The sequence below is a fragment of the Hetaerina americana genome, unplaced genomic scaffold, assembly GCF_022747635.1.
Source record: "Hetaerina americana unplaced genomic scaffold, ioHetAmer1.1.p SCAF_4, whole genome shotgun sequence".
Lineage (NCBI taxonomy): Eukaryota > Metazoa > Arthropoda > Insecta > Odonata > Calopterygidae > Hetaerina > Hetaerina americana.
In genome coordinates, this window is record NW_027286985.1 from 60,235,907 (window position 1) to 60,251,106 (window position 15,200).

The 15,200-nt window shown below is 36.1% G+C and overlaps 1 protein-coding gene across 5 annotated transcripts in view; it reads left to right on the forward strand.

Moving 5' to 3' along the window:
* The window catches only part of dre4 (SPT16 homolog, facilitates chromatin remodeling subunit dre4), a 45,006-nt gene that overhangs the window by 6,710 nt on the left and 23,096 nt on the right, over positions 1 to 15,200 (forward strand). For 2 of the 5 annotated variants that reach the window (XM_071590211.1, XM_071590216.1), the window contains exons 5-11: positions 1,072 to 1,218; positions 1,333 to 1,484; positions 1,596 to 1,710; positions 2,607 to 2,755; positions 3,460 to 3,646; positions 6,031 to 6,237; positions 13,051 to 13,065. In XM_071590211.1, coding sequence (XP_071446312.1) covers positions 1,072 to 1,218; positions 1,333 to 1,484; positions 1,596 to 1,710; positions 2,607 to 2,755; positions 3,460 to 3,646; positions 6,031 to 6,237; positions 13,051 to 13,065 — 972 coding nt within the window. The remainder of the gene's footprint in view (positions 1 to 1,071; positions 1,219 to 1,332; positions 1,485 to 1,595; positions 1,711 to 2,606; positions 2,756 to 3,459; positions 3,647 to 6,030; positions 6,238 to 13,050; positions 13,066 to 15,200) is intronic. The other 3 variants (XM_071590212.1, XM_071590213.1, XM_071590215.1) reach the window with 3 other exon arrangements.

The window sequence follows — 15,200 nt, forward strand, 5'->3', positions numbered from 1 at the left end:
AATTTGGGCCAGCACCTGCATTTTTGGTATGTACATGTAAAACGTGCAGCTGCTCATTCTCCCTTGTAAAATATTTGTGGATATCACAATTTTTCACATACTCAGATAGATTTCTTTTTCTATTTACCACTACATGAAAAATGTAAATACAACTGGCACTGACAATATTTACAATATTTTAAACAGGGGACAGCAAGGGGCATTGTGTTTTGCGAAACTCATTAGCCAAATGGCTCTTTTTTGGACCCTGAAAATAGCCAAGGCCTTAGATGATGAACCCCAGGAAAGGATACTATAGGCTATGTGAGAATAAAATTCACCGTAGAATAGTGCAAAGAGAACAGCCCCTGAAACTGTGGATCTAATGGACCTTATTAAAAAGCAGGCCGAGCTTAACTTACTGGTTAAAGTATTTATGTGTTCTCTCCAAGAGATTTGAGAATTGATGTGGAAACCCAAAAATTAGGTATTTTGTCAAGAACTAAGTAACCTGAGAGTTTAAAGGACAGCAATTCCTGGTTTAACAGCCAATGTTCACATAAACACAGAAAGTCAGTTTGATAGTTGTCTAGCAGTATTTCTAATTCAGAAGTTTTGTTTCTAACACATTGAATATTGAAATGCAAGATCTTGATAGGGAAAATCCTCTCGGATTTCCTGTTGCTTAGTCAGATCAAATTTTTCATGATTTTGTGAGGTTCCTCTTTCGATGTGGAGGCCATGCCATAGTTTCGGGTGATCGTTTGCCTTGCTTGGGCAGGCAAGCAGTTAATAGATGGAGAGTTGACCGTAGGCTCTACGCTTTCGTCTGTAATGTCAGCAGCAGCATCAGCAACTTGTCAGATGTTGTCCCTCGCTGAGACTTCCCTGGAGGAAGTGTGGTTTCAAAATACCAATGAATGGTTTTATAGTAAACTTAAAGTTACTTTTGGTGACATTATGAATTATCAAAAGATATAAATCCATTGTAGTCCATAGCTATCAGTATTAATGACACACATTGTAAAAGCGATATCATGGTTTTAAACTTCGTGCTCATCTAATGGAGTGGATTATTTTTTTAAATGCTAGGTGGATGTTAGTGCTTCATTTGCATACCTAATGGCTCCAAAAGAAGACTCAGAATTGTCTACAGTGAAAAAGGCTTGCCTTGTCTCTGTCGATGTCTTTAACAAGTACCTGAAGGACCAAATAATGGAAATTATTGACTCAGATAAGGTGAGTTATGTTGGTGATGTATTATGTGAGTAATAATTTTTTCCATTTAATTTTTAATGAATTTTATTTATATACATATATCAGCTATGCTAATGCTTTCCTTTTTCTTAATAGAAAGTGAAGCATTCAAAACTAGCTGAAGGAGTTGAGTCAGCAATTACTGATAAAAAGTATGTCACAGGTGTCGATACCACTCAAGTGGACATGTGCTACCCCCCAATAGTTCAGAGTGGTGGAAATTATAACCTGAAATTCAGTGTGGTTAGGTAAGATTCTGTCATTAGGCTTTCTTACAAATAATTTGCTTGCTCTTGAAGGGATTTGCATGGATGCTTTTAAAAGGATAATTCAATCAAGCATGAATTTTTTCATTCTAGTGACAAGAACATTCTTCATTTTGGGGCCATTGTGTGCTCACTTGGAGCGAGGTATAGGCAGTACTGTTCCAATATTGTACGGACATTGCTCGTTAACCCAACAGATGCAATTCAGGTGAATTTTTTTTATATAATATTAATAATATGACTATTAAATGATGTTAAATACATTTTTTTTCTCTTTGTTTGCATTTCTTGACCCTTTCTGAGGTATTGAATTTTGTATTCACTCTCAATAAAGGATGTACAGTCATTTACTTAATTGGAAATATTGTATGTAGTGCAACCCTAGATATAGTTTGACTATCATTATACCTGTGGGTAAGAATCCACAAAAAATTGTGAATTTCCCTCATTTACTTTACAGTATAGTGAATATATACTTTTGAATTTCAATGTTTAGTTTTTCCACTAATTACAATGGACCTACAAAAAATGTAGGCCCCTCATGGCATGGCATAAAACAGACCCAACAAGGCCTGTTTTAGTGTACCTAAAAGTGCTAAAATATACCTTAAACTTAATGCACAGCAGATCAATTTAGTAGTGGATATGTACCCATTGAAATGAATCCCAGAAAGAGACAAAAACTTTTCCCAGCAATTCAAATTTCAATTGTTTGCAAGCTTATGAATTGTATAATGAAGACAATGCAATGTCTAGTTGAATCTTCCCGGCTTCATTTAGAAATTCTATTGAATTGGTAATCTCTTAAATATTTTCTGGAAGATCAGAGTGGAGCTCCTATTCCATATACCACTACCATATATACTAACTCCTAAAAACAATGCTTTGGGAATTACATCAATTGACCCTCCGAGGCAGAATTTACTAAATGGTTATCCCTGATAAAATTTTAATTTAAAAAATATTTAATATCATTGTGTATATTGGTTTAATTGCTGGTATTATGTAGAATTGGAATATCAATTTTACAGTGATCAAACATGAATGAATGCTTGGATGTATTCCCTTAAAAATATACGATGCTCATTTGCCTTGGTATTTCAGGAAAACTATAATTTCTTGCTAAGTGTGGAGGAGGAGATATTGAAAGTATTAGTGGCTGGCACACGACTCAGTGATGTGTATGAAGCTGGTGTGTCTCTGGTGAAGAAAGAAAAACCGCATTTATTGGCTAACCTGACCAAAAACTTTGGGTGAATACCAGTTTTTTTCTTTAAATTTCTCATAATTGCAGATTGTGAATCGAGTTTACCCATTTATTATTATAATGAATCAAGCATTAATTCCCTTGATCATCCTCTTAACTGTCTTATGGTGAACATTACGCTAAAAAAACAAAATGCTAAAATTTGGTATTTGCTGTTTTAGTTAATAATAATGGAATTTTTTCTCTTGGACTCATTGGTGCAACTGCAAGCACAAATTCGCATTTAATTTGTCTAAATATTGAGGAAGTCTTCCTCAGTGGCATTAAGTAAATTACGGTATTTAATTTGTATGCAGAAAATATTTTATAATATATGTATATGCACGGTAGAATATAGTATTATATACACATATCTTCAAATTAGTATACTCTTTGGTGACGTGCAAATTTATAAAAACATTGATAAATATTTTTTAAACACATAAACACGAAGAAAGAACACTCACATATGTACAGTTTTGATGTATTTAAACCCCCCTCGGTGCCTTAAGGCGAGCCAAGCTAGGATTCTCTCAACCATTCCTCCAACCATGGAATATCCTATCCCGACCAAATAATCCACTTACCCCTAATGGTGCAAATGACCTTGGCTGTTGGTATCCGCCCTCTCTACTACTACTATTAATAATTCCCACTGTTGGCTCACATGGTTTCGTTTCTCATTTCTGCTTTTATAATTTAATGCTATAGATTTGCCATGGGCATAGAATTCAGAGAAGGGTCCTTAGTCATTGGGCCAAAGACTAATGCCAAAGCAATGAAGGGAATGGTTTTCAATGTGAACGTGGGATTGTCTGGCCTGAGTAATCCGGAGGCATCAGACAAGGAAGGCAAAACATATGCTCTGTTTATTGGAGATACAGCAATTGTGAATGAGGTGAGTGAAAATAATGCTTTCTTGAATGCCATGAATGAGTATTTTTTTAGCCAGGGAAGTAAGTTCTGGCATAGATTATTTTATGCGTGTGTGAAATCTATTTTTACTACCATTCTAATAAGACAGGTATGAATGTGGTCTTGTATAAATGCTTAGGCTTTGATATTATATATTTCATTGAAACCAGTTTATAAATAAAAATGTTAAATGAAAATACAATTCTCCTGGTTGTCTCTGGAATCAGTTCATGTTGTTAAGGTTAGCAGTTTTACCAATGTGGATGATGGAGCCGAAAGACCTTCAATGGTAACACTTCTTATGTGTTTACAGCATGAATTTTATTTTATGAAAAAATGCTTGTTGCTTTTTCTCATGGTGTTACACTGCATCACATTTAATTTATTACTTTTACTCAACAGTTTTATCTTTGTGTCAAAACAATCATGATATACAACCAGTGCAATCACTTGAAGAGTGGAAAGACTACATGTAAAGTCTGGGTGTCAATTATAATTTCATTTCATTTTGTCTTAACTTGATACCTACTACAGGAATAGTTCTACAATTGGTGCTGTGGTGTTATTTTTTTAAGATAAGGACCCTGCTTCTTATCAGTAAGTCAGTTTACAAGTTCTTTGAAAACTGTTAACAAAAAACTCTCACATGTGCATGGTGTTTAATATAGGCAATTGACTGCACCACTGCACCACATATCACTGTCAGCTGACTGTGTGCATGCAAATTGTGGAGGAAGACAGGAAGAAGTTCTTCCCATATTGTCACCAAGAAATGAAAGCATGCTCGAGGGGACTATTCAACATATGGATATTGCAATGAAATAAGTAACTTTGTAATTCCAGTGACACTATATGAAGAACATGACCTAGGTCTCAACTTTGGACATCATGATCAGGTGGTCCTTAAAGAATTCTACTTTGTACATATAGTGCCTTCAGAGCAGGGGAGGAAGGGTTTATTGGAGTGGGAAAGGAAAGGAGTTGGAGGGGGTAAAAAGTTTAAAATGTGGATGGGAGAGAAAGGGAAGTGCAATTTTTAGTATCCATTGTTGGCTGTTTGTGTGGGTTTGTTTGGGAGGGAGATACCACTGGTGGGGAGCACTGGACATAAAAGAGTGGTAGATCTAGAAGGGAGGAGTGGGATGGATACAAAGTTGAAGAATTAGAAAAAAATGAGAATTTCAGTCTCTCAGTCACTTTGACTGTGAAAGTGACTTTGAGACTGAAATTGTCCATTTTGTAAATTAAAAACATAGACTCGAAGCTTTGGTGCAGTTGGAAATTTTAAAATGTGTCCATTGCAAGGATAAACTTGCTAAAGAAATCTGGTATCCCTCCTACTCCCCCCTCCTAGATCTACCACTCTTTCACTTCCTGCTCCCTGCAAGGGGTATCACCCTCCCAAACAAACTCCCATCAACAGCCAATGGTCGTCACGGAAAGCTGTGCTTCCCTTTCCCTCCCATCTACATTTTAACCTTTTTACTCCTCCACACCAGTTTAGGGGAGGCGACCGACAGCTAAGATCATTTGCACCATTAGGGATGGATGGGAAAGGAAGGGTGGAGAGAAACCCGGGGTCGGCATTAGCCTACTCTTGTCTAAAGGCACCTAGGGGTCTGCAGTTTAACGTCCCATCTGATGGATGTCGTACTCACTTAAAGCGCTCTCCACAAAGCACCTCAAGTAGGGATCAGGATACCACTGAAAAAATTCTGCCTCCTCCAGGATACAAACTGGGGCCCTCATGGTCGGAAGCCTTTACGTTAGCCACCGCACCGTCCCGATTCCCCATCCGAAGGTAAAATACAAAGTTTGATTCTGTGAGGACCACCTGATGATGACACCCAATGTCAAAATCTAGGTCATATTCTAAATAAAGTGTGTGTGGAATTACAGGGATACTTACAGGTATTTCATTTCAATATGTTGTGTAAATTCCTTCTAATTATGCTGGAGACAACAAATTTCAATATAAGGGCTCTTATCATTCCCCAGTTTAACATTTTGTTTGGTGAAAGTTTAAAATTTTTGTCCCATGCAATCAGGGATGGATGAATTTGACTGAAGTGTCGATTTGAACATTTTTTATTTTATCACATGAATAAGTCAAATGTGTGATGGTGTTAATTGTTTCGTCGGGCTACGATTGCCAGTCAGTCCAAAATGTGTACTCGTGATATTTCTTCAGTGCACTAAGGAATAAATGTAAACTTTGAACGAATTGAAAAGAAATCTCTTAAATGGCTCAATTCCGCACCATGGTTGTGATGTTTGAAGCTTGTGAGGAAGTGAATGTGAATCCACAGTACTCATCTGTTACTTGCAATATGCATACGCAATTGTGACTTATTTTTCACCCTCCAGCAGGACCAACCTTGTACAGTATTGACTCCATCCAAGAAGAAGATGAAGAATGTGGGTATATTCCTTAAAGATGAAGAGGAAGATGAAGAGGAGGATGAGGTGGGCGATGAGGTGGTGAGTGGTGGTGGTCGAGACGAGGAGAAGAAGGAGATGGAAGGGCTGACAGGCAGGGGGAAGCGAACAGCTGTGCTCGACTCTAAGCTTAGGGTGAGTCGCTCTTATGAGTCAATAATCTATTTGCCTCATTACAACTTCTCTGGTTTTCTCCACAGCTCTCTCTCATTAATTCTTCTGTAATCTGCCTAATACTTAAATATTATTAGATATTGACTGAAGCACCATCAAATATGTGGTGAAAACTGCTTTAATAATTTATAAAAGTTATTACTGGATTCAATAAAGTTGAATGGAAAGGAAAATATTTCTCCCACACTTATTACATGTAAGCTATTGGTTTTCGTTGCAGTTGTTTAATGTGCATTATTTGAAGTTGAACTTAAATCATGTGTTTACACAATATAATTCAATGCCCTTCATTTTTTTCATAAACTTTATTCAGCTAATTAGTGACCGTTCCAAGAAATAAATGGTTGATCCAAGGCAAACTTTGTAGGATGATAGAAAGCTAAAAGTTGTTGAAAATCTTTATTTTCAGAAAAATATCCATTATGCCCTTGTTCGCAAGGACTAACAGGTAGCTGAGTCCGTAAAAAACACTTCCAGTAGTTGGCAGTACCCCTTAGCTAAGTGATCACATGCATTAAATGGTGAATTTTTTGAAGGCTCCAGTGTTTAATCCCATGAATCAGGGTTTAGTTTTCTGTTGTGCTGTAAAAGCAGAAAAAGTGTGGGTGATAAAACCAGCATAAAATATTAGGGAATTATATAAAATGTGCGAATCACTAGAAACAATTGAGTGCATTCTATATCCCTGTTGAAAGATTAATGGGAAGGAATGAATAAGGGTAAATAAAAATAGGCATCAATCAGAAAAAATGTCGAAGTGCATATATTCAGAAAGCAATTAAAGGGTCAAGTATTTCAATTTTGATCTAATGATTGATTAATCCCTCTCGGGGTCTAAGAACATTTCTTGTCGTCTAGCGAACATTTTTGAGAGTAAGGAAATCAGTGCCAGTAAGTGTTGGGATGAGAGTTTTTAGAAGATATGCAAACTTCATCGATTTGCAGATTTCTGGTGAATTGGTTTGGCGGATCATGTGATATCAAGTGAGTTCAAATAGATAAGAGAAAATTTTGCCTTAATTTTTATGTTGATAACTAATGTAAAAGTAATCTTAGGAAAACTTGTTATGAGGGCAATTTGAAAAGTTCTCGGAGCGGGATAGAAATGAACAACTTACCTCAGTGAATTTTGTTTATTTTTCAATGTTGTCTCCCGGTACACTTATGCACTTGGCCCAGTGATTTTCCAATGTCTTGATCCCATCTCAAAAATTAGATTCCTTCAGGCCTGCAAAATAAATTTATACTTAAGCTGTTAGTTCTTTGTTTGAAGAGAATCTCCATCCACCGAGGAAATTTTTGAGCTTAGGGAAGAGATCTGATGGAGCTGAAGCAGGCAAATAGGGTGGGTATGGCAACAATTCATGTCTTAGGTCACATATTATTGTCATGGCCGTGACACTTTTGTGTGGGGGTCCATTGTCTTGATGGAAGATGACTTTATTCCCTGCCAAACCAGGCCTTTTTTGTGTATCTTTTGCTGTTATTAGTCCAGGAGGTTAACATAGTATTGTCCAGTGATTGTGTGACCAGTGGGAAGATAATATATCCACAGAATGCCTTTCTCATGCCCGAAAGTTGAGGCATCACCTTTCCAGTTGAACTTATTTCCTTTTCATTCTTTGGTGGTGGTAAATCAACATACGACGTCTGTTCAAAAAGTATCACGACTTATGTGTTTTTTCAAGATATTTTTATTTATTCATAAATATCTATTTTGTCCCATTCAAAGTAATCCCCATTAGAAATTATACACTTGTGCCAACGTTTTTTCCAATCTTTGAAGCACTTCAAAGAATCATTTTTGGTGATCTTGTTCAGCACCTCCTTCGATGTAGTCTCTATCTCGTCAATTGTAGCATAGCATTGTCCTTTCATGGGCCACTTCAGTTTCGGAGACAAGGAAAAGTCACTGGGGGCCAGGTTTGGGGAATACGGTGGCTGCGGCATCATTAGTGTGTTGTTTTTGGCTGAAAATTCGTGCTTAAGTAACGATGTGTGAGCAGGGGCGTTGTCATGGTGCAAATTCAATTTTTATTCCTCCACAATTCCGGGCATTTTTGGTGGATTGCTTGGCAAAAATTGTGCATAATTTGCTGGTACTATTCTTTATTTATTGTTTTACCTTCTGGCATGAACTCATGATGCCCCATACAATTGAAGAAAACTGTGAGCAAAACTTTCACATTCAACCGAACTTGGCACGCTTTTTTCAGTCTTGGCTTGTGATACAGCTTCCATTGGGATGATTGAGCTTTAGTATCCACGTCATAACCATAAACTCATGATTAGTCACCAGTTATGACCCTCTGGAGCAAATTTGGGTTGTCGCGGACAGAGTCCAACACCTCATTAGTAATGTTAATGCATTGCTGTTTTTGGTTGAAATTGAGCAATTTTGGTACGAATTTTGCAGCGACCCATGTTATACCCAAATTATTGTTAAAAATCGAAAGGCACAAGCCAATCCATTTGTTAAGGTCCTCAGCAACCTCTCTAATGGTGATATGATGATTGGCCAATACTATTTTCTTCACTTCATCAATGTTTTTGTCTGTTGTTGACGTGCTCGGGTGTTCATCTCGCTCTTCGTCGTTCACATCTTCTCGGCCTTCTGAGAACATTTTGTACCACCGATAAACGTTGCTTTGGTCCAAGTTGGCTTTCTGCATATGCCACAGTCAATATTCGGAATGCATTTGCTCAATTTCGTTTTTGACACAACATTTGATACAGATTCTTTGATCCATTTTTGTGGAACAGGGAGAAATCCAAGACAAGCCAAAACAAGTCCAAGCAAAATAGCTGTCAATAATTAACTGAACATTCAAAATGGCTAAAATTTTCCGCATTAGGGGTAGACATAAGTACCATGCATCACACCACAAAAATATCAAAAATCAAATATATGTAATGGTCAGAAATTCAAAATTCAAGGTACTTTTTGGACAGACCTCGTATTACCACTGCTTTGACTGATGTTTTGTCTCTTGGGTATAATAGTAGACCCAATTTTTATCTTTGGACACAAACTGGTGCAGAAAATCTTGTTGGTTGCTCTTAAAATGGTTCAAACATTGTTAGAAAATTTCCATTCTGATTTGTTTGTGATCCTTTGTCAAGAGTCGCGGCACCCATCTAGCATTTTCTCAAATCCAATGCCACTATTAAAATGCGATCTGCCCGTTTAGATGACATCCTTACAGCTTCAGTGATTTCAGCACTTTCAGCTGGCAATCCTCCATGACCATTTTATGCACTTTTGCAATAATTTCTGGGGAGTGGCACATATAGGCCGACCACTTCATGGATCATCATCTAAGCTATCCCGATTTACCTTAAACTCTTTTGTTCTCTTGGCAACAGTTAAATATGAAGGAGTCCCCCAGAGTGTTCTGAAAGTTAGCATGAATTTCCTTTGCTTTCATACCTTTCTTTTAGAAGTATTTAATCACAGCTTGAATCTCAGTTTTCCACCTTCACAAATCACTAGATGGGTACAATAATAGAAAGGTATTCGCTCCACAGATCTCTTCCCAAGCACCGATGCATTACGTGTTTACTCATAAAGGATTACCTATTATTATGGAGGAAACTTTTCGCACTAGCACTGGCATCTGGTGGTGATTCCAAGAACCTTTCAAACTACCCTCATACTTACTGAGGTGGGTTCATGAAGCTTAACCCTCCATGTCTTATACACTTGGTTAATTTAGTAGTAGTGTTTTTTGCGATCATAGGAAGAAGTTTTTTTTCAGGAAAGTTACATTCACGCTTAATGATGGATACCTGTAAAACAATAAAAGAAGTTGATAATGGCAGGAATCAATTTCAAGTCAAAATTATTGATAGGCACTTGCTCTAACGTCAGTCTATAATGTCTTTGGCAATGGGTTAATATTATAGCTGCCAGTCATAGAATTTAAATATCTACATATCCAGGTATTGTCTCTGGACTGTATAAAAAAATTATGAAGTATGTCATAGATTCCACCCATATGCCATTTGGTATTGATTTTCAACAGAATTCAATCTAATAAAGTTCAGGGGTTAACAGTACAGCATGATGCCCGCAAAAATTGCCCTTAGTAGTTATTAATGGGATAATGTTTCAGTAGCAAATGGTTGGGAAATATATTCAATCTGAAATTATGAATTCCAAGAAACTGCAGGAGATACCGCGATAGTAATTTTTGATTGTGTCATCCACTACATGTGCATTACAATGCAAAATTTTCAGAGTGTAAAAATCATTCACCTTGACCGGGATCTGGGTTTGAATCCCAGTCAAGGTGAATGATTTTTATAGTCTGAAAATTTTGCATTGTAATGCACATATAGCAGATGACTCCGTCAAAAGTTACTGTCGTGACATCAATCAAGTGGGCAACCAGTTCTCGTGAAGTCATCCACAGCAATCTTAGATAAATATAGAATCAGGAAATGCTTTTTATGCAGAAACTCAGCTGTGTCAGCATAGCAATTCATTAAACTTAAGATGTGATATTATAGATGTTGGTGCCCGAAATACTGTGAGGTCTAAGAATAGTGTACATTTTTGAGTGCAAATGCATAATTGAAGTGAACAGCAGATAATCAAAGTGAAAAACACTTATGTCAAACCTTCGTGGACTTTCTAGAAAAAGAAAAAGTTTGATGTATTAATGCATCTTTTTTCGACATGCTTGGCCACTCCCGATGCTTGCAATTTCAACTCTCTCCCTCTATAATGCAGTCTGCCTCCAAAGGAGCCATTTGGAAATAAGATTCTCTTTGATTTTAATTTTCGTTCATCCTACCAAGTTTGAGCCTCATCTTCTGATTGACTCTAGGTCCCTTTCTTTTGTAGCACCAGAATGATAAAATTGTGGTAAAAGCAGCAGGGGAAAATGTATTTGCATTAAAGGTTTGTTCATATTGGGTTCTCTTTATTGAGACTCTTTGCCATAGATTCTTAAAGTGCCACTTAAAATTTTTATTTTCAGTGAATATTGAGAAGTAGTTGTAATTGAAAGGAAATGCTTCAGAAGTGTGATGAAGTATGTAAAATCAGGTTTGCTATTCATTTCATTTCCAGCAAATGATCCATTCTCAATCGCAAAGTTTTGAGTGATTCCATCATCACTGGTTCCTGCTTCATCAGATGCTTAAGTCAATCATGGGAGACCTTTTGGTCTCTCATTGTGAGCTTTGGTGGCAGCTGTTGTGAATTTATTTTTGTGCTTTTTTCAATCGTGTATCTCATACAGGGGTCCCCATCAAATGGAGTAATCATTGTCTGTGATTTTGCAAAAAACGTAAAGTATCTCTTAGGAGGAAACTGAGCATATTGGAATGTATTCAAAGTTAAGCTGCATTGTGACTTGCAGATAAATAGTGAATCATCTGGTGCTCTTCAAGAAACCAAAGATCCCATAAGCCCTGCGTTAATGCCTGAAGTTTGAGAGTAGGACTCTCCTACTCTCCAATAGTTACTATCTAACCTAGTGGCAAGTATTAAAAGCCCTTTAAAAATAAGTTATTAGATCAAGAAAACATGAATTTCTTTCAGAAGTAGAAAATAATGGAATGTATGCAAAATAGGCATGTTATGACCCCCATTGGTAAACTGTGTAATTTTTCACTTTTTATTCTTCACCCTTAATGTTTCAATGAAAAAAGTGTGTGCAGCATTTCCAATATTCATATGCTACATTATTTCAATTTGCAGGTTCAAGTTATTTTTTTTTGGTTTCTCATCATCCTTTCTCTCTTTCATTCTGTTTTTATTATCAGAATTGAAAGTGTGAAGATCATGCCCTGAGCATATAAGTGCATCCTGCCTTCCCAAAACAGCTAATTGAATAGCATAGTTGGATCATCAAGTCATTTTCAAAAAGATCTTGTATAATGGTGATGAATTATTTAATGTTTTCAATGTTAAGTTTGCTTTTGGCATATCTCTACCTGCCATTTTATCAATCAGTGAATGACTGCAAACCAGACTTCCCAGTGCTGCAGTGATGATCACTGAAGCAAACAATAAACGAAATTTTATAGAGAGATGTTTAATGTTGATAACTTAATAATATTAAGCACCCATTTTTGATCAATTATATCCATATGTAACTTTTTCAGTTTGCTTGCTAATGAGAAAATATTTCAGAAGCTTGTCTCAAGTTTATTTTCCCCTGCTTATGCAAAAGTTTAAAACTTGATCTAATTTTAGAATAAAAATCAAGCCAGCTTCTGATAATCTCTCTTCTTTGCTATCTTTGCCTATTCAATCATCCTTTATGGCTCTTGCTTGAGTCTAGTTTCTTTGTATCAATAGGGCAAAGATCATCAGTCCACTTCTCCTCTCATATTAATCCTTCGATTTCATTTCTTCCTGCTTAACGCAATAATATTTCAAGAAATATTATACTGATGAGTCCAAAGGTAGATATTTACAGTTTAAAAGTGAAAGTGCTAGACTTGAAGTTATAGAGACATTATCTCCGCAAATTTAGCCGTTTGTGTAATTTTAGGTGAACTAGATATCACTGTCCTCCGCTTGTCAATATTGTTGTTTTGAAATTTTCTGCAGTGTATTTAGAGGGGACCCCCTATATCTTAATATTGTAGCATCGGCAAAGAAATTGAACTGACTGGACCTGAATTAATGGTATCTCAGGCATTGCGATAAATTTGCAGCCAGAAATGTATCAAATTAACTTAAGTTATAGTTAATATTAGGAATTACCATAGCTGACATTTTTACAGCTGCATGTAAATTTTTTTTCTCTTTCATAGTTCAATGGAAATTCAGTGAGTATATTTCTTGAGAAGTTCCCAAGGCTGGCATGTTATAAAAAAAATAGAGTAAAATTCTGTTTTCATTGATGAGGTTATTTGATTGTGCATGAAAAGCAGCTGTCTTTTTAATCTCATGGTAACTTTTTTCTTTACGTGTCTTAAAATCCCTGCGGAAGTAGGTAACTGTGTATTTTTGAATCCCTGTAATGTTGGCCAAATCTATGTTGGCACAGTTCATCTTTCTGTTGCATGAGATGCATTCTGGATTTGAGTTTCAGCCCCTTTTCGCATGAAAAAGGTTGGCACAATAGTATTATGTATCTTCCAAGAGACCATAGGTTGTTGGTGTATCCTGAGAAAGGGAAAAGTCTCCAGGACTCTGTCTTATTTTGCTTCTGCTAAAGGGCTGTGTATGTGCAAAACTTAATCTTTTCTTGTAATTTAGCAGATTTTTTTCATTTTATCACCAAATAAGATATTTTGCCAAGTTTTGTGTTCTTAGATATTTTCTAATCCAGCTTTTAATGGGTTAGTAGTACATTGTCTTGAACTTCTTGTCCCATTTGTGAATCATTGTTTCATTTGTACACAGAATTTACGATATGTCTTGTTGCTCTTGCCCTCCAGTTGTGGGATGAACTGCCCAGATGTTGTAATGAAAATTGGAAATTTAGTCAATCATACATATATGTCATTTTCCCCACTTTTTGTTGTAATTTGTCCTGTTTCAGCCTGATCCCATTCCATTTCAGTTAATTAGTGTTGGAAAAAGATTTGTGTTACCTAAAATGATTTTCAGACTTTATTTGAAGGTATTGAAATGAGAATGCTCCCTTTATGTGTAGTGAATTAGAAACTGTGTAAAAATGTTATTTACTTCAATTTAGACATTGTTGGTGAGTGAATGAATTAAAATATTTTCATGAATTTTATGTTTTAATATTATCAAGTTAATTCCATAAACAGTAATTTATTTAGTTTAAATTAAACTTTTTGATAAAAATTTCAGTCATTGTATTACTGGGATGTACTTCCTCAAAGAACAACGTTTGTCTGGAAAATTTTTTGTGGAACTATGCATATCATGAAGAATTGATCCTTTGTCAGAGGTCAGTGATAGGCCTTGCCTAGCCATGGCAAATTTCAAGTGAAGAGCATGAGGTTAATTCAAGTATAGGACAGAATTTGAATGAATGAAATATTACCAGCCTCTTTCTATGTTACTTGCATTGGTTCATTAATTACGGTTTTCGTACTGCTTAGAGTTTTCTACATATTAATATATTTTGGTCATTGTATTTGTGAATGCAGAAAGTATGTTATTTTTTATGGAACTATGGTACGTATAACACAGTATCTGCCAATACATTTTGAAACTTTCTCTAACAAGCAGTTTTTAAATTATCACCCTTGTGATATTTTAAGATATAATTGACATGAGATATATTGTCAAGTGCACTTATTTCTTGCATTCTTAGCCTGTTCCAAGAAAGGATGTAAAATCTCTAGCCAATGATGCATTAAGTTATGATATGAAACTAGTTAAGTCTCAAAGATTAACCACTCTTTCTTTCAATGTCAAAATGAATTCATAAAAATCATGTCAGTCATAATTCTATACAATTAATCATTAAAATAGAGGATGGGAAAATCTTTCATGTTTTTGGCTGGGCAATGGATTCTCTTTTGCTGTTATACAGGATCGCTTCAGCATCATTTTCCAGAAGGGACTATCTTTTTGTAATTTAATACCTGTTGTGGCAGGTAGCCCTCAGAATCTATGAGCTTCATGGAGTCACCAATGAATTTCTCTGCTGCCTTTGTGGCAGACCTTGCTGCTTCAATATGCCTCAATTCTGTGGATGTCTGTTCTTGTTTTAAACTTCTAAAACCACCCATGGCTTTCCTCAAACATTTATTCTTTGGCCATTGATGATCCTGGCCTCTTCTTAACTAAGCGAAAATCGCATTCACGCTCTCTTGAGCAATGTTCTTGTTAATAGTGCATTGTACCTTAAAATTGCTTTTTATTTATCCATATGAGAGACAACCCTTGAACATCGTTGAGAATACGTAACCGTTTTTTAGATATTCTTGTTACTGCATTTTAAACATCTATCACCTAAATTTTTTCGTTGAGGATAGTG